The sequence below is a fragment of the Chrysemys picta genome, chromosome 12, assembly GCF_011386835.1.
Source record: "Chrysemys picta bellii isolate R12L10 chromosome 12, ASM1138683v2, whole genome shotgun sequence".
Classification (NCBI taxonomy): domain Eukaryota; kingdom Metazoa; phylum Chordata; order Testudines; family Emydidae; genus Chrysemys; species Chrysemys picta.
The window spans coordinates 57,099,347-57,123,632 of NC_088802.1; the positions used below are offsets into that span (position 1 = coordinate 57,099,347).

The 24,286-nt window shown below is 51.3% G+C and overlaps 2 protein-coding genes across 2 annotated transcripts; both read right to left on the reverse strand.

Annotated features, from left to right (window-relative positions):
- Positions 1–3,008: 3,008 nt before the first annotated feature.
- Positions 3,009–6,453, reverse strand: PPP1R27 (protein phosphatase 1 regulatory subunit 27). The gene is made up of 3 exons (XM_005283058.4): positions 5,945–6,453; positions 4,546–4,696; positions 3,009–3,883 (listed from the first exon to the last, which is right to left on the reverse strand). Exons 1-3 carry the CDS (start codon positions 6,129–6,131, stop codon positions 3,760–3,762), a joined length of 462 nt encoding a protein of 153 aa, XP_005283115.1. The 5' UTR covers positions 6,132–6,453; the 3' UTR covers positions 3,009–3,759.
- A 3,940-nt stretch (positions 6,454–10,393) lies between these two features.
- On the reverse strand, positions 10,394–22,447 carry P4HB (prolyl 4-hydroxylase subunit beta). Its single transcript, XM_042841228.2, has 11 exons — positions 22,188–22,447; positions 21,855–22,061; positions 20,164–20,297; positions 19,828–19,965; positions 16,057–16,161; positions 15,652–15,777; positions 15,030–15,230; positions 14,205–14,325; positions 13,059–13,240; positions 12,491–12,577; positions 10,394–11,478 (listed from the first exon to the last, which is right to left on the reverse strand). The coding sequence occupies exons 1-11, from the start codon at positions 22,348–22,350 to the stop codon at positions 11,398–11,400; spliced, it is 1,545 nt and encodes a 514-aa protein (XP_042697162.2). The 5' UTR covers positions 22,351–22,447; the 3' UTR covers positions 10,394–11,397.
- Positions 22,448–24,286: the final 1,839 nt, after the last annotated feature.

Genomic DNA, 24,286 nt, shown 5'->3' on the forward strand with positions numbered 1-24,286 from the left:
TGTTTTATTATCTAACCCTTTCCTAATGTTTGCTTTTTTGGTTGCTGCTGCACATTGAGTGGATGTTTTCAGAGGACCATCATTTTGTATGTATAATTGGGATTATGTTTTCCGATGTACATTATTTTGCATTTTTCAGCATTGAATTTCATCTGCCATATTTGTTGTCCAGTGACACAATTTAGTAAGATCCCTTTGTAACTCTTTGCAGTCAGTTTTGGATTTGACTGTCTTAAGTGATTTTGTATCATCTGCAAACTTTGCTACCTCAATGTTTACTCCTTTTTCCAGATCATTGATGAATATGTTGAACAGCACTGGTCCCAGTACAGATCCTTAGGGGACCCTGCTATTTACAGTTCTCCCTTGGGAAATCTGGTCATTTATTCTTACCCTTTGTTTCCTTTTTTTTAAGCAATGCTGATTCACATGAGGACTTTACCTCTTAGCCCATGACTGCTTACTTTGCTGAAGAGCCTTTGGTGAGGGACCTTGTCAAAGGAGGGATAGCTTAGTGGTTTGAGCATTGGCTTTGCTAAATCTAGGGTTGTGAGTTCAATCCTTAAGGGGGCCACTGGGGGAGCTGGGGCAAAATCAGTACTTGGTTCTGCTAGTGAAGGTAGGGGGTTGGACTCGATGACCTTTCAGGGTCTGTTCTAGGAGATAGGATATCTCCATTATTTTTTTTTCCTTCTGAAAGCCCAAATACAGTATACTGCCTGGATAACCCTTGTCCACGTTTATTGATCCCTCAGAGAATTCTAATAGATTGGTGAGGCATGATTTCCCTGTATATAAACCATGTTGATTTTCCCCAGCATATCGTGTTCATCTGTGAATCTGATCATTCCGTTCTAACCAGTTAGCCTGATACTGAAGTTAGGCTTACCAGCCTGTAATTGCCAGGATTGCCTTTGGAGGGTTTTTTTTTTTTAATTGGCATTACATTAGCTACCCTCTAGTCATCTAGTACTGAGGCTGATTTAAGCAGTAGGTTACATACCACAGTTAGTTCTGCAATTTCGTATCTGCGTTTCTTCTGAACTCTTGGGTGAAAAACGCCATCTGGTTCTGGTGACTCTTATTTATCAGTTTGTTCCAAAACCTCCGCTACTGACTCCTCAATCTGGGACAGTTCCTCAGATTTGTCACCTATAAAGAATGGCTACGGTGTGGGAATCGCCCTCACATCCTCTGCCGTGGAGACTGATGCAAAAAATTAATTTAGCTTCTCCACAATGGCCTTGTCTGCCTGGAGTGCTCCTTTAGTGCCTCGTTCACCAGGTGCCCCACTGACTGGCAGCTTCCTGCTTCCGATGTGCTTAAACAGTTGTTGCTGTTAGTTTTTGTGTCTTTTGCTAGTTGTTCTTCAGCTTCTTTCTGGGCCTGTCCATTTATACTTTTACACTTGATTTGCCAGAGTTCATGCTCCTTTCTATTTTCCTCACTAGGATTTGACGTCCACTTTTTAAAGGATGCTTTTTTTTTTTTTTTTTTTTGCCTCTAACTGCCTCTTTTACGCTGCTGTTTAGCCATGGTGGAATTTTGTTGGTCCTCTTACTTTTTTTCTTTTATTTGGGATATACATTTTGTTTGAGCCTCTATTATTGTGTTTTTAAAAGGGTCTCCCTCCAATATGCAGTCATTTCACCCTTGTGACTGGTCACTAATACCGAGCAGTTCGGCTATATTCACCTCTTGGACCAGAGCCTGCCCTCCACTTAGGACTAAATCAAGAATGACCTCTCCCCTTGTGGGTTCTAGCACATGCTGCTCCAAAAGCTGTCATTTATGGTGTCTAGAAATGTTCTTTCTGCATCCTTTCCTGAGGTGGCACACACCAAGTCAATACGAGGCTAGTTGTAATCCCCCATTATTATTGTTTTCTTCCTTTGTAGTTTCCTTAATCAACCTGAGCATTTCACAATCACTGTCACCATCCTGGTCAGGTGGTCAGTAGTATATTGCTACTGCTATCCTCTCACTGTTCAAGTCTGGATTTCATTTCACACTAGCCGGTTTGGGGTGTTATTTATTGAGGGTAATTGGGCTAAGTCTAGAGGATGTTTGTGAGATGTGTCCTCCCCCATGTTTCTTTTATAGGCGGCTTTTTGTGGCAGGTTATAGACCCTCGGTCTCCTGCCCTGCTGAAATCTTTCTCCAGCCAAACGCTCCTTACCTGGGCAGCTCACTCTGTCTGGTGCAGGACCTGGCAGGAATGCTACTCTAAACTCCCTCCCTCTGCTGCTCACCTGGGAGACAGCTTTTTTTAACCCCCTGTTCAACCTGATTTAGCCCTGCCATCTTGTCAAAGGCCCCTCCCTCACATGCCCCCACCTGCTAACAAGGCTATGTTCACCAGCTGCTGAGGTCCATGCCAAGCCACTCCCTCCTCATTCAGCCCCCAGCTCTCAGCCCCATCCCTCCCTGATGCGCACAGGGGAGGATAATACTGGAGCCACCCAGCAGTGCCCATGCCAGAGCTGAGTGAGTGGGGCTGCCCTGCGATCCCTTTGCTGAGGGGAGGGGCTTCCCAGGATTTGCTGTTTGATCTGCAAGTGCATCGCCCACTTTGGACAGCTCTGCTTGATTTGTACTGGTGCACAGGGCCCAATGCAAGGGTTCAGGGCGTGGGGATATGCCCAAGTGCTGCTGTGTTATACCCACTCCCTCTCACCAGAGCAGCCGCTAGAGTAACCGCTCTTCAGCAAGCCCTGGCTAGGTGGACAGCGAGTGCCCATGATGGGGAACAGCCTAGGCAGGACTGGGGCTTGTTTCCATGCTCTGCCGTCACGTCGGACATTCTATTTTTCCTTGACAGCTGCAATGAGTTTGCTGATTCTCGGATCTTTCTTTTCATTGTGCATGTGGCTCCCGTGTCATGGTTGCTTCTGTCTAATAGGATCCTGAAGCAGGTTGGGAGAGGTGATTTTGGGACAACTGTGCTGCAGGGCAGGAAGAGTTACCCTCTCCACCTGAGAAACAAAACAATGATGGCAGCACCAGGCTCTCCGGAAATCAGTTTATTGAAAAAGTAAAAAGTATTTTCAAAGTAACAAAAAGAACCTGGCCACCAGGTCAACCCATTGGACAGTATGGTAGAAAAGCAAATCTATAGTTGGCTCAGTCCAAAATAGGACTTTTAACACGGTGACATTACGACGAGCTATCTAATCTGTACAGCATTACCTGCTACCATGAGAGCTGGGCTAACGTTCTCTCTCTGCCCCGGACGGACAAGGGTTATTCCGAGGAGCTGCAGCTCAAAGAAACAGCTTGAATGCCTCCAGTGAGACAGTGCCACTATCAGCGCTAGCTGGGCCCGATCAGCATATGCTTCCACACAGCAGAGCCCACCCAGTGCCAGCTCAGACCCCCGCTGCTTCAGTGTCCACACCTCCGTGCCAGCCAGAACCAGCGCATTCCAACCACTGCTCTTTTGGCCAATCCAGTTTTAGCTGAAGATGGACACAGGCTCTGCGGTGGGGCTGAGAGCAGTGGAGAAGGGTCAGTTTCTCCCCATGGTGCCCCTGGCGATCCGGGGGCTCTGGGGAGCTTGAGGTAGCTCGCAGCCCTGCAGTGTAATTATTGGGTGAACTCTCTCTGTCCCTAGACTCTCCTATGCACACGTTACAGCAAAACTCTCTGCTTTCCCTAAACTGCCCTGATCAGCAGCCCCCAGGACTGAAGACTGCACTGCCCCACCTCCGCCGCTGGAGAGTCCCGAGTGACAGGAGCCCCATGCCAGGGAGAGATGCCTCAGTCCATCCTAGCAGCTTTAAAGAGCTCCACAAGGTCCTTGGAGTCAGCGTCAATGAGGTCAGATGGTTTCTCCCCTTCGTCATTGGTGGCATCAAGCCTGGCCCCTAAAGAGATGAGGTACCTGCAGGAGACAGAGTGAAGGGGTTGCAGTGGCGGGCAGGTGTGCTGGAACAATGTGCACCGGGGGGGGGGGGGGCGGGAGAGAGGGGAGCCTGAGAGCCAGTGACCCAAACTGCAAACCCTGTGACCCTGTGTATAATGGAATCCACTTCAAGCCAGGGGACGTGACAGCACCCATGCTGGCGGGTGGGCAAGGCAGCCTAGCAGGGGAGAGCAGACATGTGCTTCCAACACTTCCTGTAGACAGCCCCACTTCCTGCAGGATTAAGGGGGTCCGGGCCTCAGCAGGAAACACTAGGCCTTGGCAACTACCAGGTACACATAGGGTTGCCAATCCTTCAGGATTGGCCTGGAGTCTCCTGGAATCGGCATCTATCTCCCGGTGACTGTTGAAAGCAATCCAGGAGATTTTGATAGGATATTTTAAGAAAATGACATTATGTCATGTTGGGGGAAAAAATCTCCCAGAATAGCTTCAGTCAGAGTTGGCAACCCTAGATACACAGGGTGTGGGGCAGGCTGCTTCTCCACAGCCCCATGCCAGCACCCTGCCCCCCTCCTCCCAGAGCCCCAAGCCAGCACACCCTGCCCCCACTCTCCCAGAGCCCAGGCTGGCCGGGTAACTGTCAGCAGGGCTAAGCCAAGCACATAGTGACTGCTGACCTGGCTATGTGAATGTAGCCATCGCTACAGGCCATGTGCAGGGGGGTCCAGCCATTCTCGTCCTTCTGGTGAATGTCCGCACCGTATCGCACCAGCAGTTTGACACAGTCGAGGTTCCCAGCGAGCACGGCTTCATGGAGGGCTGCCATGCCTAGAGAGGGGACCCGTCAGTTGCGGGGCCTGACCTGCCTGGCCATGGGGAGGCAGAGGGACCTGCCCTCACCTGGCCAGGGCGCTGCCCCTTGGGTTCTGGGACATGACATGAGGCAGGGGCTTTGGGAGGAGATAATGGGGGGCAGGGAGGGGAAAGGGCCCTAGCTTGGAAACACCCAGCTCCCCTCCCCCGCACCCCAGAAAGGAGCTGGCGCCAGGTCATATTTTCCCCATAAATGGCTCCTTGAGTGGCTCAGGCTCTCTAGCCCCCCTCCCTCCCCCGCTGCGCCAGGCAGGAGAGCTGGGGGAGGGGAGGCTGGTCAGTGACATGTCAACCCCCCCCCCGAGCTCTGCCACCAATAGCCTTCATGTCTCCTCCAGGCCTCAGCCCTGAGTCCCTCACCTCTGGGTGTGGACGCTCGGTTCAGAACCAGGGCTGAAGTCATATCTGTGTGGGAGCCTGGCACCCAAGCCAGGGCTATTTTAGAGGGGGTCTCCAGGGCCTTTTCTGACAGAGGCAGAGCCACAAGGGGCAACCATGTAATAACGACACAGGCCGTCAGACCGCCCCCGCCCGCACCAACTCATTCATCAGACTAGCCCCAGCCCTACACGCAGGCAGCAGAGTCCCACGTATGGGGAAAGTCACTCAGTGAGTCATCAGCAGAGCTGGTAACTGAACCCAGGAGTCCTGGCTCCCCCCTCCCCTAACCACTAGGCCCCATTCCCTTCCCAGAGCTGGGAACCCAGGAGTCCAGGCTCCTAGTCCAGTGTTCTAGCCACCAGCTCATGCTACTTTGGCCCTCTCCCTTGCCGTTCCCCTCCCTGACTGGCCATTCGCGCGTTGTAGTTCCTGTACATGGTGCTGTGCACCTCAAGGGGCAAGATCCCGGGCTTTAACCCCTCTGCACTGAAGGGTTGGCTCTGTCCGTGTCTGCTAGGGGTGAGGCATTCCCACACTACTGGGTGCCCATCAGCATCTGGTGCTGGGCTGGCTCCCCCAGAGGGATTGAAACACTTGGCTCCCATTGATGCTAGTCGGGGGGATGGGAGCAAGACCCCCTCCACCACCACCAGCAGGGCGTGAAGTGGCTTAATTACAATGGGGTGAAAGTCGAGCGCTCTGCTCTGCATGGGGTAAGGCTGTGCCTGGCACATCCCCTGCAGGGGCAGGCTCACCCACCCGGGAACCCCCCGCTGCTGCCCGCCCATTAGCTCTGCCAGCGCCACAGGAGGTGTTACTCACCGGAGGGGTAGAGGGTGCTCAAGGTGACCTTCCTGGCTCGGATAAACCTGCCCACCTGCTCCAGGTCCCCCTGCCTGATGTTGTCCTGGAAGACAACGTCATTGGGGAAGCGCACTGTCCGTGCTGGCTTGAGGCGCTGGGAGCCCCTGCGGTACCGGGGCAGCGAGGCCGGGTCATAGTATTTCATACTGGTGGGCACCTTGTGAAGCCAGCGAGAAGGCACAAGGGCCGACACAGTGAGGCTGCGACAGCCGGGGTGAGCAGGTGCAGGAGGCAGCACTGACCCCCCGACTCAGTGTCAGAGCACTGCGCACTCTTCTCCCCTGTTCTGGTCACTTCCTCCTTAGGCCAAAGAGTGCCGGAGCCGCTAGTTCTGCAGGGGCCTCTCCTGGCAGCCGCAAACAGCCACCTCTAGAGCAGCGAGGCAGCGCCGCGCGTTCCCAGCCCCCAGCGAGCTCAGTGCCAGACTCCCTGCTCGGGGCTGACGGGCTCCACTGGCAGCTCCCGTTATATAGCCTCCTGCGGGCTATTTTGGGGACATTCAGCTCATGCTATTTGCCATGCGGTGTTGTAATAGAGCTGCCCTGCCCGCCAGCCTCCCACTTTTGGCACAAGTTAGAGTCTCATCTTACAGCCGACTTGTTGATGTGCCCATCTAAAGGGTCAAGCCGGCTGCTGCCTATGCGTATGCAGCCCCTGCTCCCTGGCCCCGCTGCAGGCTCCCTGTGGCATGGAAACCAGGTCTACCAAGCAGGGCCGGCTTTAGGGCGATTCAGCCGATCCCCCAGGATCGTGGCCCGCAACATCCCGCAGGAGCTGCCATCGAAGTCTCGCCGCTGTCTTCGGTGGCAGCTCAATCCTTGCCGCTGTCTTCGGCGAAGGGTCCTTCCCCCGCGGCAGTGATTGAGCTGCCGGCGCAGACAGTAACGGGACTTCGGCGGCAGCTCCTTCGAATTGGGCCCCACGGTGCCAAAAGCCGGCCCTGCTACCAAGAGTCCCTTAGGAACAGGCCTGGGGAGCCAGGGACTGATGCATGCAGCAGCTTGCGGAGGCGTGAAACAGTGCTGCGTCGAAGCCACAGATGCCAGGCTAGGGCTGAGGTCATTCACGCTCCGGTGGCTGTGGCAGATCCCCACTCAGGCAAGGCTGGCACTGCAGTTCAGTGCTAGGCTTGGGCGTGAGCCTCAGAGCTGTAGATCCCATACGGTGTCCTGCAAAGGGCAGGAGTGCTGGTCCTGGAAGCAGAAGCTCGAGCAGCACCTCTTGGAGGGCAGCTCACACCCAGGCCCCTGGAACTGCTGGCCGCAGTGCTGGTCCTGTGTCTGTTGGCAGGGCCAGGCAAGAGAATAGCACCCAGAGCAGAGCTTCCGAGACTCCGAGAACACCTACTGCAGGCTCCTGCTGCATTCTCTGCTCCCCTGGCACCTGTCTGAACTGGGCCATCTGCTGGGTGAGGATCCTCACAGATCAGTTATGGTTAAGGCTACAATTTACTCACAGGTATTTTTAGTAAGAGTCATGGACAGGTCACAGGCAACAAACAAAAATTTACTGCCCATGACCTGTCCATGACTAATACCTGCGACTAAATCAGGTCGGGGGGGGGGGGAGGGCGGGGCATGTGCTCAGGGGCCCAGCAGCACCAGCAACTGCTCTGGCCGGCCACCTGGGGACCACTGCCTGGGGCCACAGACTGTGGCGGCTTCCGCCACCCCGGGACTGCTGCCAGGGGCCACCCGAGCAGTGGCTGGTGTGGCTGTTCCTGAGGCCAGCTGCTTGGGTGGCTCTGGGATCAGCCACACTGGCTGCTGCAGAAGTCACTGTGGCAGGGGTGGGCAAACTTTTTGGCCCAAGAGACACATCTGGGTATGGAAATTGTGTGGCAGGTCATGAATATTCACAAAATTGGGGGTTGGGGTGCAGGAGGGTTCTGGCTGGTGGTGCGGGCGCTGGGAATGAGGGGTTGGGAGTGCAGGAGGGTGCTCTGGGCTGGGACCGAGGGGTTCAGAAGGTGGGAGGAGGATCAGGCCTAGGGCACAGGAGAGGGTCGGGGGGCAGGCTCTGGGCAGCGCTTACCTCAAGCAGTTCCCAGAAACAGCGGCATGTCCCCCCTCCAGCTCCTTTGCGGAGGTGTGGCCAGGCGGCTCTGCATGCTGCCTTGTCCGCAGGCGCCACCCCTGCAGCTCCCATTGGCTGCAGTTCCCAGCCAATGGGAGCTGCGGGGGCAGCGCTTGGGGCAGGGGCAGTGTGCAGAGCCCCTTGGCTGCCCATATGTGTAGGAGCCGGGGGGGGGGGATGGGGAGAAGAGAGAAGAGGAGACATGCTGCTGCTTCTGGGAGTTGTGCAGAGTGGGGCAAGACCCTGACCCTGCACCCCAGCTGGAGCAGGACAAGCCCTGGACCCTGCTTCCTGGTGGGAGATTGAGGGCCAGATGTGGCCTCCGGGCTGTAGTTTGCCCACCACTGTATGGAAGTCTGGGGAAAAAAGAGGAAAAAAAACCCCACAGAATTCACAACTGACCTGGAGCCCTAGTTATGGTGACTAGAGCAGCAGAGGAGTTCCAGCAACATCTCTTCTCCCACTGAAACTTTCTGCATGTTACTCTCAATGGCCAGGGGTCATCCATGCTCCAGACTGGCTGGGGAGCCCTGCCAGAGGGCAAAAGCCACAAAAACTTAATGTTCCTTTGGGAGCTGCCAGCAGAGGTTCAGCACAAAGTCAGCTATGCAGCAATTCCTGTGAACCCAAGACAACAACAGCTGGGCAGGCAGCAAATTGTCATCACTGTTGGTGCTCAGCTGAGATTCTCCCCCAGACCCACACCCATTTGTTTGTTAGACTCTAGGCTCTTTAGGGCAGAGACTCAGGCTTAGGAGTTATCCCCTCAGATCAGATTTGGGGAGGAGACAGCTCACATCACTGGATCAGTTGTCCAGGCTCATGCCTGTGCTCAGAGGGCAACCACTAAAGAGCTCAGTTTTGTTTGTGTCAGACAAACCCAGGTGTAAAGGGCTCAGGCCATGTACCCAGCTGCAAAATGGATTTTCTGGAGGTGGTAACCAGCCAAAAAGCCTTTGCAAAGTAACCATCTTAAAAGCCTCTTCCCCCTCTCCCCCTGCCAGAGCGTGCAAAGCAGCTGCTTCCACAAAGGGAAAAGGTATCTGTGACCAGCTTTCCTCTGGGGTAGCAGAGCTGTGATCGGACTCCCTCTGGTTCCCTTTGCAGGATGGAGCCCAAGCAGCAGGGCCAGCAGATGGGGAAGCTTGGGGAACACCCCAGCACGCACCTCCTTGGGAAGTTGTAGCACTGTCACATGTTACACGCTTAAAGAAAATAGCCTTGGAGTCCGAAGTCCTCCACCTAACCCCACAACCAGCAAAGCCAGGTGCAAACTGCCCCAAGCAGGCCTTGTGGCTCAGGTAGAAAGACCCACCTTACAGAGGAACCCTCCTCCCTCCTGTGACCCAGAATATTTGTTTACAAGAATATTTCTGGTGGTCAGTAGCTAGCTTGGTAATAGTAGGGAGGCTCAGTGGGATCACATGACCCTGAGCAGCATAGCAACAAACACCAAATTCTCTGAATGCAGGTTCCTGGGATGAACTTTGAGGGTAATGTCTCTAGAACAGTTGCTTTCAGCCAGTGGCATCTGGGATTGATTGGTACCTCAAGCATCCAAATCCAGCCCACCTGCTGGCAATAGTTTTTTCATCTTAGTAGGCAGCTACCCCACAAGTGCAGGCAGGCTTAGGCAGGATCTTAGAGGTCCTGGCACAAGATGGCTGAAATACTATTTGTATTCCAACTGCACCCAGAGGCTGCTCTCAGGAGCAAGGGACATTTTCCCTAGTTGCTCCCACTCAGACCTAGGGCAGTCCAGACATTTCACTTCCAACAGCCAGGTACCCTTGTAGAGGACAGGTGCCATCAACTACTGTGGGGCAGGTGAACAAAGTGGACTCTGGCTTCCAAGTATATGGTATTGCCCCAGCACTGGTCTGCAAGGAGACAAGGCCATGAGCCTTTAGGCCAAGCATATGTTTGGGTCTAAAACCATCACAATGTCTGGCTGGACAGTTGAAGGCAAGCTGGCATGGCCATTGCAGAAATGTATTTTAGTGATCCTTTTTTAACCATCTGACTCAATGCTCCTCTCACTAACCTCTGGCATTGCTCACCATGGCAATGATTCAACAAGGCACAAGTCCTTGGCTCCTCTACAGCACTGCATGTTTCAAGTGGAGGGTCAAGATCACTCTTTTAGAGACCGGGAAAAGGAGGTGAAGGGATTTTATCCCAATCACCAAGTCAGCTGCAGGACTCGGGAGTTCCTGGCTCCTTCCCCCACATTCAGACCCCCCAGTCTCTCTTGCAGAATTGCAGCTGGGGATCAGGAAACAGGCTGATTAAAATGAGCTCTAGGTTTGACATTTAGAGTCAGACACAGGATAGTATTAAAATCTCAACTTTATTTGGCCAACAAGTTCAGTTCCAACATTGTGATGGAATGCTTAGAACAAGCCTGATTTCGCTCAGACTTTCACAGCACTCCCGTTCCCAAGTCCCCCTCCCTACAACCCAGTAATCAGAAGTGTCCTGTTTGCTGCATTCTATCAGGCCCCCATACCACCTTGTCTGCCCAGGAAACCCATTCACACAAAAAAAAAAAGCACAGAAAAGGATTGATGAACAGAGCCTTGTTTGATCAGGGAGATGGTGGCAATGCCACTAGGTCCTGTCTACACAGGTGAGCCAGCAGTTGGCGCTTCCCTCCCCAGAGCCTACCACAGCCAATGCTGGCAAAATGCTCTACCCTTCCCCATCTTTGGAACAGTCATCTCCATTCATCTTTCAAAGCAAAAGGCAAATGAGACCTTCAGCCACATAATAATGTGTTAAAGGGGAAACATTGGCCCACTCCCCCGCCCCTGGGACCCCTGAAGTCAGGGTAGTGGTTTTCCCCACACTGAAGGATGGCAATTCCAGGGAAGAACAGCGGAGACAATGGTTAGGGCACTGCCAGGTGGAGAGTAGTTATGGCCTTTAGATTTCGAAGAGAGAAAACTAAGCTTTCCTAGGAGACATTACTGGTGAGGCTCTGAAATGTCAGGCAAGGAGACTCTTCCTGCCACTTCACAGCCCACTTCTCCCCAAAAGAACAGAACACTTGGAACAAATCCATGTACAAAAAAGTACATCACAATAAAAAAAATAAGAGGCCCAGGTGCCTGGGCAGCTACCTAGCGACAGATCCCTTTTCAGAACTGAAAAGTAAGAGGAGACAGTCAAGTGTACAGACAAGTTAGGATGAAGTGTTACTTTAAACCAATCCCTGCATTTCCAGCCAACACTCCTAGTTTAAATCCGAATGGGTTTCTGGACTCGCTAGGCCCTGTGACAGGGCAGCCAGTGTAGTGTCTGCTCTTTGGGATATGCAGATTCGAGTCTCCTCTTTACAGTTCATCTTTGTGGATCTTCTGGTCCTCTTCACCTTCCTCAAGATCAATCTCATCAGCCTCCAGGTCCTCCAGATCCTGCGTTTAAATACAACATTTGTCAACAGCGACTGGTTCTGATCCGGCACAACGCGGACAGGACCCTGGAGCCCTGGCAGATTTAGGCACAGTAAGGAGGCTGCTGAAGCACCATCTCCTACCCCACTCACTCCAGTCCATGCTCTGCTCCACCTGGCATGGCAATGGCAACACATTACTCTGGCCATTCAGGGAACTCACTCATTTGAGATCAGTGTTAAAAAAAATCCCAGAGTCACATAGAAGCCAGTAGTTGGAGAACAATGGACAGGGGGCCCTGAAGGCAGAAGGAAGTGCTGAATCATGACACTGCATATACAGTACAGACTGCTCTTGTTACTAGGGATTGGATAGGAGAATCGGAATGCAGTGGCCACAGCTAATTACAAGAGACCAGCATCTCTCCCTTCAGAACATGAGCCCGTTAAAGTGAACAAAGAGAAACTGGATTTAGGAATAATAGCGCACAGGCTGGCAGGAAGGGGAGCAGCCTCACTCCAGAAGCAGAAAGGGCACTACCACCTGGTGATAGGCCCACCATGGTAGCAGGACAGCCTAAGAGCAAAGGCAGCAATCTCACATGGGTCTAGAACCACGGACACAGCTGGCCAAGGCAGAGAGGGATTTCTATGGAGAGGAAAAGATCTTTAACCAAGCATGGGCCTTGAGCATTCAAGCAGCCTCACTGTGGTGACCAGAGATGGGAAAGTCAGGGCCTATATGGATTTAGATTGTGAATTGAGGGAATCACTATTCATGTGTTCATGCCTCACAGCCTGACAGTCCCGGCCAGCAGCAGCCCATCAGACTGCAGTGGCCAGCCAGACTTCCAGCTTTTCAGGGATTTGTTTAGTGTCGCCATGCCCACAGAGCATCTATCCTGCTGGGAAGAACCAGAAGTGGCTCTAGAAGCCAGGACCTATTGTAGGGTTTAAAATCCTAATGCTGCTACTGACTCTACACACTTTGCAAGCACTGCAGACCAAGGCTCCCCAATGAATGGGCAACTCACCTCTTCATCCCCAGCACCATCCTGGCCTCCACTTTCCAGGAACTTCTGGAAGCCTTCTAACGTCCTCTCCCCATTGTAGTCTATGACCTGCAGGGGAAAAGCCGGAGAGATGCTGGTTAACCCAAACAGAGTCAAGCCCTTGGTGGGAACAGTTCTCTTTCTGAACAGCAGTTTTCAAAAATGCCAAGCAAGAGGAAATGTAAAATTCACCTTCACCCACGAGATGAAGGAGCAGCTCAGCCACTAGAGCACCGAGATCGCTGTGAGAAGACGACAGCCTGCAGATGAGCACACTGTCCTCGGCTGCACTTTGCCCAGCCCCATCTAGCGCAGCCCCCTGGGTCTTCCCAGCCTGTCTCCCTCACCCTCCTGCGACTCAGCCCATCCCCCAAAGGCCCACCAAAGCCATTTGGAAGGTGCCAAACCAACCTTCTCAAACCTAAAAGCACATCTCCCAAATGGGTGCTAAAGCCCCAGGCACACAAGAGCAGAAAGAGGCTCTAAAGTTCTCTCCCCCTTGCTAGAGATGATCCACACACAAGTCCCTGGAATTCAGCAACCTGCGTACATTTTTGCCAGGGCCTGCGGGGAAGAACTTGAGTGTGGGAAAACTGTGGACTTTCACTGCCTCCACTTCGTTAGCTGTTGAGTCCATCTTGGCAATGACAATGTTCTCATGGTCCTTGTAAGTCTCTCCCAGTTTGTCCCAGATAGGAGCCAATTGTTTGCAGTGACCACACCAGGGAGCATCTGTAAATTAAAAGGCAACATGAAGCTTGGAAGCCACCCAACAGACAAGGGGAAGGGCTAGGCCCTCCAATCTGATGCTTGCTAGACTAGTCCAAGTGCTGCAGTAAAGGAGAATCTCCCCTTCACGTGTTCCTCTTTCAGGTCAGCCAGCTCCTGGGGGAAGGGGTCATTAAAAAGGAATCATTCAAAAAGGGACAGAATAAGACTGAGAATATCTTATTGCTCTTCTATAAATCCATGGTATGCTCACATCTTGAATACTGCATACAGATGTGGTCTCATCTCAAAAAATATATACTGGCATTAGAAAAGGTTCAGAGAAGGGCAACTAAAATGATTAGGGGTTTGGAACGGGTCCCATATGAGGAGAGATTAAAGAGGCTAAGACTTTCCAGCTTGGAAAAGAGGAGACAAAGGGGGGATATGATAGAGGTATATAAAATCCTGAATGGTGTGGAGAAAGTGAATAAGGAAAAGTTATTTACTTGTTCCCATAATATAAGAACTAGGGGCCACCAAATGAAATTAATGGGCAGCAGGTTTAAACAAATAAAAGGAAATTCTTCACACATTGCAGTCAACCTGTGGAACTCCTTGCCTGAGGAGGTTGTGAAGGCTAGGACTATAACAGGGTTTAAAAGAGAACTAGATAAATTCATGGAGGTTAAGTCCATTAATGGCTATTAGCCAGAATGGGAAAGGAATGGTGTCCCTAGCCTCTGTCTGTCAGAGGGTGGAGATGGATGGCAGGAGAGAGATCACTTGATCATTGCCTGTTAGGTTCATGCCCTCTGGGGCAACCTGGCATTGGCCACTGTTGGTAGACAGGATACTGGGCTGGATGGATCTTTGGTCTGACCCAGTCTGGCCGTTCTTATGTTCTTAAGGTGGTTCCTCCCCATATACCATTCCCAACCGGGCTGCTTTCCTGCCATTTGTTATTCAGCACGCTCAAAATACTCACAGAACTCCACAAATACATTCTTGGTCTCATCAAAAGCAATGTCTTCGAAGTTCTTTCCAACCAGAACTCTGACAGGCTGTTTGTCCCAGTCATCAGGCAAATCTTGGCTCATTAGGTGGGGCTGGAATTGGAGAACAGGGACTGAACCAGCATGCATATAGCAATGTGGAATGTGCAAGCAAAATCATGCTCCCAGGAAAACCTCACTTCTCGCAGACTGTGGAACAGATCAGCCATGGGCTATAAGCAGTCAGCTGAGTCAGTCATTTCCTCCTCCTCTCATGGAGAATCCCCCACCCTCTAACCTGGGCCTTTCTGAACTGCTGGTGCCCCTGCATGGGAAAGGCTGCAGCTGAGTTCTTCAGAGAAGAAGCTTGTTCACTCCAAGTGTGAATTACTGAGGAAGTCATTCCCAAAGTCACATTGGAACAGAGCTCCATTTGAAATTGCCACTGTGCTAGGCTATGCATAGCTACCTCGAACTTCAGATTAAGACTGAAGATTCCCACCATGAGCAAGAGCCTACAAAGTTCTCAGCTGGCTGAGAAAACAGGAGTAGCAGCTGGATATGCACCACCAGGGCATGTGAAGTGCAGAGACAGGAACCCCCCCTGTTTTATTGTGGGTGCCTTCAGATGCTGATAAAGTAGTTATTTCTGTGCTGGCACCATGCACACCGGCTCTGCCCTTTGGACGTCTCAGCATGCAGCTCACTAGGTACTATGCCATTAACATGCTACAAAGCTAATTTGAAAGGACTGGCCCCATGTGATCTCACATGAACTCTTAGGTCAGGGTCCAAAGAACAGCATTCGGTCCCGTTACCTTGACTTTGCCCTCCAGGAACTGGTCGCAGAACTCCTTGATCTTCTCTGCTGTCAGTTCATCTGAGTCAGGTTTGTATTTAGTCATTTCTTCCTCCAGAGTGATGAGGCGCACAGCTGGGCACTCCTCCTTCTTTAGGCCAAAGAACTCCAGGATCCTCTGGTTGTCGCTATGGTCACTGTCTATGAAGATGAACAGGATCTTTGGAGAAAGTCAATGTAGATATTAAAGCCATGAATGATTCCTAGGGTAGCGACTCTGCTATAAAGTCACTAAGCCAGCTAGACTGCTGGCTTCCATACCCCCTTGAGCCCATGGCAGAACGTGGCCCATTTTATTCTAGTACAAATACTGGAGCTGCAGTAGCTGAAGCAATGTGCATGAAGACAAACACCTTAGCGTGCCACAAGTTACATTAGAGGGCTGCCTTACACCAGTCAGAAGGAAAGCTGCCACTCTACACCCTCCTCAATGAGGTCTATACATAGCAGCAAGTGACTATGGCACCTGGCTACTGGGAGAGCCATATACAGAAAGAAGGAGATTGAGGGAGCTGTAAGAAATCAATGCTACTCAATGCCCTGCATGGGCTAGGAGTGACTGCCCTTCTCCGGCTCCTCACCTTTCCTTTGAAGTTCCCAGCTGCTGTCTTGAAGTTGTCTAGTTTCCCTTGATAGTCAGCAACACTCTTTGGCAGGAACAGCAGGATGTGAGTCTTGATCTCTCCTCCAAAGATCTTAGGAGCAGTCTAGGAGAAATACAACAAACTCCACATTAGGAGGACAAATAAACCCAGTGTCAGAGCCCATGGGCTTTTCTGCACTGATGATGCCAAGGGAGTCACCAAAAATGCAAGTGCCACTTGGAGGTGCAAACTTATCCCTGGCTCCCTCTTGTATCTCCTGCTTCATCTAGGCACAGTAGGTTCCAGGCCAGGAGTAAAGAGCAGCATAGCTTCCCATCCCATAGTCTTAGGGGCTCAGAACGTGTGGGACTGGAGAGCGGATGATGGACTGGAAGGCCGTACCTGTTCAGTGAACTCAATGACCAGAGGCAGCTGGTTAGACTTGATGAAGTTCAGCAAGTTCTCTTTTGTAAGATCACCTTCAAAGTTGTTGCGACCTTCATCAAACTGGGGAGACAAAGGGGTTATTTTCTTAAGGGTTAAAGTTAATGCCTACGTGCACAGAGACACTTACTGCCTTGGCATGCAGAGAGATGAGCAAGTGCAGCACATTCCAAGTAACAAACTTCACACAGAAACATCCCAATAAAGAACCAAGGCCTGGGAGGGGCCAGCCCAACTGCATGGTTCTGCCACCTACTGGCTAGCTGGAAATCTGCTTCCTCACACTGCAAGCAAGAAACAAAATACTCCGATTTAATCCATGATGTAATCTAAACCAAAGCTCTCATTCTACTGAGAAGGGAGACCTGAAGTTCCCCAGACAGTAAGCTGAGCAGCAATGGAGAGGACACTGAACCTAGCTCTTGGCGCAATTCTGCAAGAATACAAAAGGATTCGGAAGACATGCCTTGGAGGGGGACTTCTAATTTAACAGCTGCTTCGCAGCATTCTAGGCAGTGTTAAACTACAGCAAATCCCAGAGTCATAGTGACGGGGCAAGGGCAGCACTCTGCACACCAGAAGTCAGCACGCAGGTCTGAGTTGAAGCACATACATTAGCCAATAAATAGCTATTAGAAAGGAGCTGGTGTCAGGCAGCAAAGCCCACTACGCAGCTGCTAGTAAACAGCAGTTTACTCAACCCACTGAGGATGTGTCACCCTCTACTGTTAGTGACACAAGAACAGAGATTGGAGGAGAAGATGCAGCCAAGTCCCATTTTCTATTACACCACCACCTATTATTGTCCTTGATTCTCAGAACCTTCCCAGGCAGCCTGAAGAGGGGAACAGCAGAGGAGCATCAAGGTTAAAAAACAGGATGTGCGAGCAAGAACACAAGAACGGCCATACTAGGTCAGACCAAAGATCCATCTAGCCCAGTATTTGGTCTTCTGACAGTGGCCAATGCCAGGTGCCCCAGAGGGAATGAACAGAACAGGTAATCAAGTGATCCATCCCCTGTTGCCCGTTCCCAGCTTCTGGCAAACAGAGGCTAGGGACACCATCCCTGCCCATCCTGGCTAATAGCCATTGATGGACTTATCCTCCATGAATTTATCTAGTTTTTTGAACCCGTTATGGTCTTGACCTTCACAACATCCTCTGGCAAGGAGTTCCACACGTTGACTGGGCACTGTGTGAAGAAATACTCTGTTTTTGTTTTTTTTAAACCTGCCGCCTATTAATTTCATTTGGTAACCCCTAGTTTTGTGTTCTGAGAAGAAGTAAACATTTCCTTATTTACTTTCTCCACACCGGTCACAATTTTATAGACCTCAATCATGTTCCCCCCTTAGTTGTCTCTTCCACAAGCTGAAAAGTCCCAGTCTCATTAATCTCTCCTCATATGAAAGCTGTTCCGTACCCAAAGTCATTTTTGTTGCCCTTTTCTGAACCTTTTCCAATTCAATTTTTTTTTTTTTTTTGTGAGATGGGGCGACCACATCTGCATGCAATATCATGGGGGTGCAGCAGCAAGATGGTGGAATAAAGGAATACAAAATGGCAGTACTGAACAGAGATTCTACAGCTGAGTAGCTGAACAAGAGAATGCTGGTGTTTAAGATTAGATGCAAGCTGGATGACTTCTCTAAGGGTAACTAGTCCTGCTCCTTAACATCCTCAAAAGGCTTGTTTAAAATGCAACATTCAAATCCAGACAAGCCACACAAGGAGAGTGAAGGGTGACCAGCTGGTAAGCCCTTTTCCCAAACTAGACTAGAACTGCCTTTGAAGGCATTTCCCTCACTGACACTAATGGCAGGAGCCACCAAAATTGGATCCTTCAGGGACTTCAGTCAAAATAAGATCCTAGGCCCTCTGACTTCACTGAATAATTATACTGATAAAGGGAAGTCTCATGACCTGGTCTCTGTAGCATCCATATGAGCCCGCAAAGCCTTTGAGATCTGCCAGAGGAATAGCAGTGTGAGGAGACAAAGCTCTTGGGAACCAATGTAAGACTGTCACTGAAAATCTGCTCCTTTAAGTAATGTTACATTTAGTTGTCCTGTCTCCAGCAGGGACTATTGTGCTCACAAAGACAGCAAAGGAAAGTCAGGGAGGAGCAGGTCACTCAAGACACACTCATTAAGAGTTAGCACAAGGAACAAATCAAACAAATGCCTTTCTGTTCCACCAGCTTCTAAAGCAAAAGCACTTCCTACGCAGATAACTCTGGAGTTTATAAACCAGGATCAATAGCGACAGTGGTGAAAAAAACAAGTCCTTCACTCAGAGGGACCTGCTCACTTGAGTGCAGGTCTTCGCCCCTGACACCCTTGTCAGATAAGCTGTAAAATCCTCTACAAAGATATTTCAACCAATATGAGCAGCAGCAGAAACAAACGGTGTAAAGATTCCATATAAAAACAGCCAGGCATCACAGACACCCTCTGGCATACAGAGAAAGCAGCATTCCCTAAGGGCAGGGTACAACTGGAATAGTCTCAGAGAACCAGAGAGGGATCCTACAAGCTTTAAAAGAAACCGCTGCTGGAATAGCTATTTGCTTTCCACAGACAGGTGCTGCATCTTCAACAATTCTAATGTGAGCCCCTAGACTCTGAGTCTGGTAGAAGTATAACAGCTTTAGGAGCTGCAGTTCAACTATTGCGACAACTTTGGAGCCTTTTAATTTACAGGAAGAAAAGTGGATGAGAGTACGGCCTGGTTAAATGCAATTAACCCAAAGCAGCTTTCTGCCCTGCCTCTCAGTGCACGTCACGATGCACTAGCGTCACCAGCTCTTCTCCCAGGGAGCTTGAGCGTCCCATCTCCCCAACCCTCCTCCTCAGCTCTGTTCCCCATGTAGGCTGAAGGGTAACAAACTATTTTAATTGGCTGGAGGCATCAGCCACATCACATCTTCCAATTCTGCAGATCTTGCCAAAACCATGACTCCTTAGTGCACCCTGCCTCTGCCACAAGAACTTGCAAACCCCCCTCCTAATCAACCATGCTATAACCCCCAGGTGGCTAAACCTGCACCCAGCTAGTGGGCATGTCAAACATGTCAGACAGCTGAGCCCACTAGGAGGACAAGGATGAGCATATTAAAGGATGCTTCAGCTAAAACAAGAGGAAGCTGAGAATGGCATGGCAGTAGGATCCTGGATGCTGTTGTACAACAACTCTTAGAGGCAGAAGGCGGCAACAGTAATGAACTCCATAAATACTGGAGTTCACAGCGAACATTAACTTAACAGCAGCCAGAAACAAGAAACAACGAAAAGGCAGAAGCTAAAGGTAACTCAGGGCTCATATCCAGTGAGTTCCAGGAATATGTGCAAGACGCCACTAAAAGATTCCCTGTCCAGCAGGGAGGAAGCATTGTCAATCATCTGAACAGGGGAGCTACAATTTCAAATCTGAAATATAGGCAATTTATGGGTGTAGAACCTGAAACTAATTATACTGACTCTTCCAGAGAGTTTGGAGTTTTACAACATTTTCTGATTTAAAAAAATAAAAAAAAGTTTTCCTCCCAACTGCTGTGGAAGATCCACGAACAGGGATATTAACTATACAGGGGAAAGTGTGAAAGTTACTCTACATAGAGTACTGTTAAATGATCCAAGTTCAGACATCTTAAATGGTCACCTGGAACATTAATAGGTAGAGAAATTCAGATTAAGCATGCCAATATGTTCTTTGAACCACTCCTTACCTTCTTAAAAAGGACAACACCGTCTTTGCTGAGCTGGTATTTGGAGAAGACATCACTGCTGGAAGAGATCCCAAAAGGAATGTCATCAATGGACTCGGCTGCCAGCAAGAATTGCTTGGCAGCCTCTGACTCCACATCCTGGGAGAGAAGAAAAAAGGTGTTTTATATTGCATGTCAGTTTGAGGGGTCCAGTGAATACTGAATACTCAGCAAAGCAGGACAGGGAATGTTGGGCAACAGCTGTGCTTGATTTTGCAAGCGCCCAGAGTTGCAGCAGACAGAAAACCTGCAGCAGACATGCCGTGTGCCCTTCTGAGATCTAAACCCAAACACTACCTTGAAGAGCCCCATCACACTGACTTCACTGGAATCCACCAGTGCCTCAGCTGCAGCAGCATCTGCCAGGGTAGTGGCAGCTGGACCAGTGCGTTTCTTCAGCCAGTTCACAATATCGTCAGCTTCTCTGCCAGCTACATCGGAAAGACAAGGAAGTTCAGTGTTCATCCTTACTGTGACAGACCAAGGCATGAGCCTGTGTCCTGACTCTAGGGACATTACAAAGCACCTGATCTGGTGTGTGAGGAACAAGTGGTCCATTCACCCTCCAGCCCCAATCTTCTCTACTTTTCTTTTCACCTTCCATCAGAGCGGATTCCTGGAGTAAGCAAAGCCCTGCACCCACCTGGAGGTACTAAGAAGTCCAAGGCATTCTGTGTAGCACTAAAACCCACCCATAGCACCCTGAACCAAGGTACAAGGATTCTCTGGAATCCACTCCTTTCACATACTGTTTCAGTCACCAGGCTAGCCCAAGCACATTTAGACTTTGACCAATGTTATCAGCACTGCAGACCTCCTGAAGGATTCTGGGATTTTCATACTGAAAAACCCATCAGTATTTCTCATCCTGTGTTTTAGCACCCTGAGATGTTTTTGCCCTCAAAAGAATCTAAATGTTTTGGAACTTACTACAGCTGTTGAGAGCCTTTATTTTAATCAGGTTGATCAAAAACATTCCCTCACCAAGATGGACTTTTACATTTAGCATTCATAGCAACTGCAAGGTTTGATTCCAGCCTTGGGCATCACTATATAATCATTACAAACTGAGCTTTAAGCATACTGCTTTCCTAACACTAAACTCTAGGAGCCCATAGAGGAAGGAACCACATTGGACATGATCACATATACCCTGGCTTGGATGCACTGCTCAAGTATCTGAAGAAGTGAGGTTCTTACCCACAAAAGCTTATGCTCCCAGTACTTCTGTTAGTCTTAAAGGTGCCACAGGACCCTCTGTTGCTCTTTGCTCAAGTATAGACTCAGCATTTTCAGGGATGAGAAATGCACAGCCTCAAGTGACACAACCTACACTGGGACTTCTACTCTCTAGCACTGTAGAATTTATGGCTTCTTTATCTTTTATTTAACATCTTAGGGAACTTGCTCTAGGGTGTCTCCAAACTTATTCCTCTAACATTTCCCCACAGAATGGCACCAAAGAACTCACCTTAATATACGGAAGAAATACTGAATGACTAGACAATAAAGCCTACAATTCTGTTTTCAGAGAACCCCTCACCTCAGCCCTGCTCTGTTACCAGATGCTACTTTTTCCACCAGCAGTAATACACCCCCATACACAAGTTTTGTAAACTTCTTTTGGAAGAGATTTACTCCTCCTCCTCCTCTACAGTCCAGTGGCAGTCTCACTCCTCCTGACCATGGAGACGGATACCACAACACCCAAGACAAAGAAACATCAGCTCATTCCATTCTGACATAACCCGCGTCTCTTTACTGCGGAATCTGTGCATAGAACAGACTAAGAACAAGAACCTGGCCTGCTCAGCCCAACCTGCCCACTGGGGGTCAGAGGCGGATCCACTTGGGGGTTTAGTCTCGATTCGGAGTATTTACAACAACAAGAAGTCCGACCGAACCCATCCCAGGACTGCCCCGCGATCCCCCAAAACCCTCCAGCCGCCAGGCCCGGCAGCCGTGTCAGGGCAGCGCCCGCGGCTCACCTGTGTACTCTCGGGGGGAAGATTTGTCTCCATTTTTGAAGAATTTAATAGTGGGGTAGCCGCGCACCCCGAACTGCTGGGCCAGCTCGGACTCTTCCGTAGCATCCACCTTGGCCAGCCGGATCTCGGAGCCGTCCGCCTTCAGCGCGGCTGCGGCCTTGGCGTACTCGGGGGCCAGCGCTTTGCAGTGGCCGCACCACGGGGCGTCTGCAAGGCAAGGGACGGGACAGGGTCAGGCCGGCGCTGCGCTCCCCCACGAGCGCCCGGCCCGCCCCGCACGGATCAGCCCGGGCAGGACCCCCCGGAGCCGCCCCCGGAGCCGCCCCCACTCACAGAACTCCACCAGCAGGTGCTTGTGGGCCGCCAGCGCGCGCTCGAAGGAGGCCGCGCGCAGCACCAGCACCCCGTCCTCCTCCTCGGCGTCCGCCTCGGCGCGCGCCAGGCCCAGCAGCGCCAGGCCCAGCAGCGGCGGCACCAGGGCGCTCAGCAGCTTCATGGCGGCGGCAGCAGAGACGGGCCGGGAACAGGCTGCGGCAGAGACGGCGGCAGGAGGAAAGTCCCCCACACCCGCCTCCCTCTTATAAACCCGCCCCTCCCCGCCACGGCCGCTCCTTATTGGCTGAGCCCGTCGCCCTCGCCTTCCTCTCCCATTGGCTTGGCCCAGCGCCCGGGACTCTCTTCGTTTTCTATTTGCTAATCGGGTCGCCACGCCCCTTTCCGACCCTCTCTGAATGGCTACTGCCTCACTTCTTTTTTAGCATCCTGTAATTGGTCGCTTCGCCCGCTCTGTCACCTGCGATTGGTCAACGCTACCGCCTCAGGCTCTCAGCGACCGGATCTGATTGGTGGTCAGACCAGACCCGCCCCTCGCCGTTCTCCTCTTGAACGTGGCACTCGGGCAGCCCCTCCCGCGTAGGGCGGTTGCTGGGCATGCGCTATGAGGGACGGGGGAACTCGTTCGTGTTGGATTCTGACTGGGCCGCGTTTGCGAGGGCCACCTTCTGACCCGGAAGGGCGGGGAATCTCTTCCGGGGCAGGGAGGGGGCGCGGGGCTTGCCGGTAGTTGTTGCTGCGGGGGGTGCCGGCAGGGCGCGGCGCTGCGCCCGGGGCCCGCGGGCTCGCGAAGGAGGCGGCCGAGGTCTCCCCGCTGGCCGGCCTTAGGGCGGGAGGCTGGGCCCGGCCCGCGCCACGACTCCCAGCCAGAGGTGCCGGGGGGGGGTCCCTTGTTCGGCGCCTCCCGCGGAGCTTCCCCCCCGCGCCCAGGGCCCCGGGAACAGCGCCTCGCCCGGGCGGCTGAGAACTGGCCACTTGTTCCCGGTTCCGCTGCAGCCCGCTCCGGGCCTCGCCATCCCGTCTGGACTCGGGTCACTGCAATCCCAGCAGAGCGGCCCCCGCCCTCGCCAGGGCCTATAGCCGCCTGGCCTGGCCTGCCCTTCGATCAGCAGCTCCCGCCCCAGCGCCTGCAGCCGTCAGGGGGGGATGCTGGAAATGTCCCATAGTGTCGTGCCCAGAGTCAGGACAGGAATAAAAAGCAACACCGATCTCCTTGGTGAAAGAAGGTCCCTGAGTGTTCACCCAGCCCCACAGATAGATGCAATGGGGCCTGCTCCCCTATTCCGTAATGGGCTTAGTTATGTTTGCAATAGCTAATGAGCTTTCCAACCTAGTGCTCTGCTAATATCCGCTACATTCCTAGTCCTGTGAGCTCCACGCAGCACTGCGAGCTCAAATTCTAGCCTGTGGGAGCTTCTTCAGAGCACTGTCCTGTCAGGGATATAGGAACTGCCCTAATGGATCAGACCTGTGGTCCATCTAGTCCAGTTCCCTGTTCCCTTCCCTGGCCAGTGCCAGAACCTTCAGAGGAAGGTGCAAGAAATCCTAGAATAGGAAGATGTGGGATAATCTGCCTTCCTCCCCATGAAACTCTCATTCAGATCTTTAATAATGAGATTGTTTAAACCCTGAAAGATGAAATTTTATAGTCCTCCAAATATTCTTTAGCATTAGTTATTACTTTGGAGAGTTGTTTTATCCACATAAGCATCCCATCCCTCTTGTTTCAGAGTAGCAGCCGTGTTAGTCTGTATCCGCAAAAAGAAGAACAGGAGTACTTGTGGCACCTTAGAGACTAACAAATTTATTAGAGCATAAGCTTTCATGGACTACAGCCCACTTCTTCGGATGCAGAAGAAGAAGTGGGCTGTAGTCCACGAAAGCTTATGCTCTAATAAATTTGTTAGTCTCTAAGGTGCCACAAGTACTTCCATCCCTCTTGGAATCTTGCTAAATTCTAAGCCCCAACAACATCCAGTGGTAGAGAGTTCTAATTATCCAATGCATGAAGAAATATTTCCTTTCACCCATTTTGAATTTGCCATTTTTCAGTTTCATGGGCTGTCCTTTGTTATTGTGTTATGAGACAGGGAGAACAG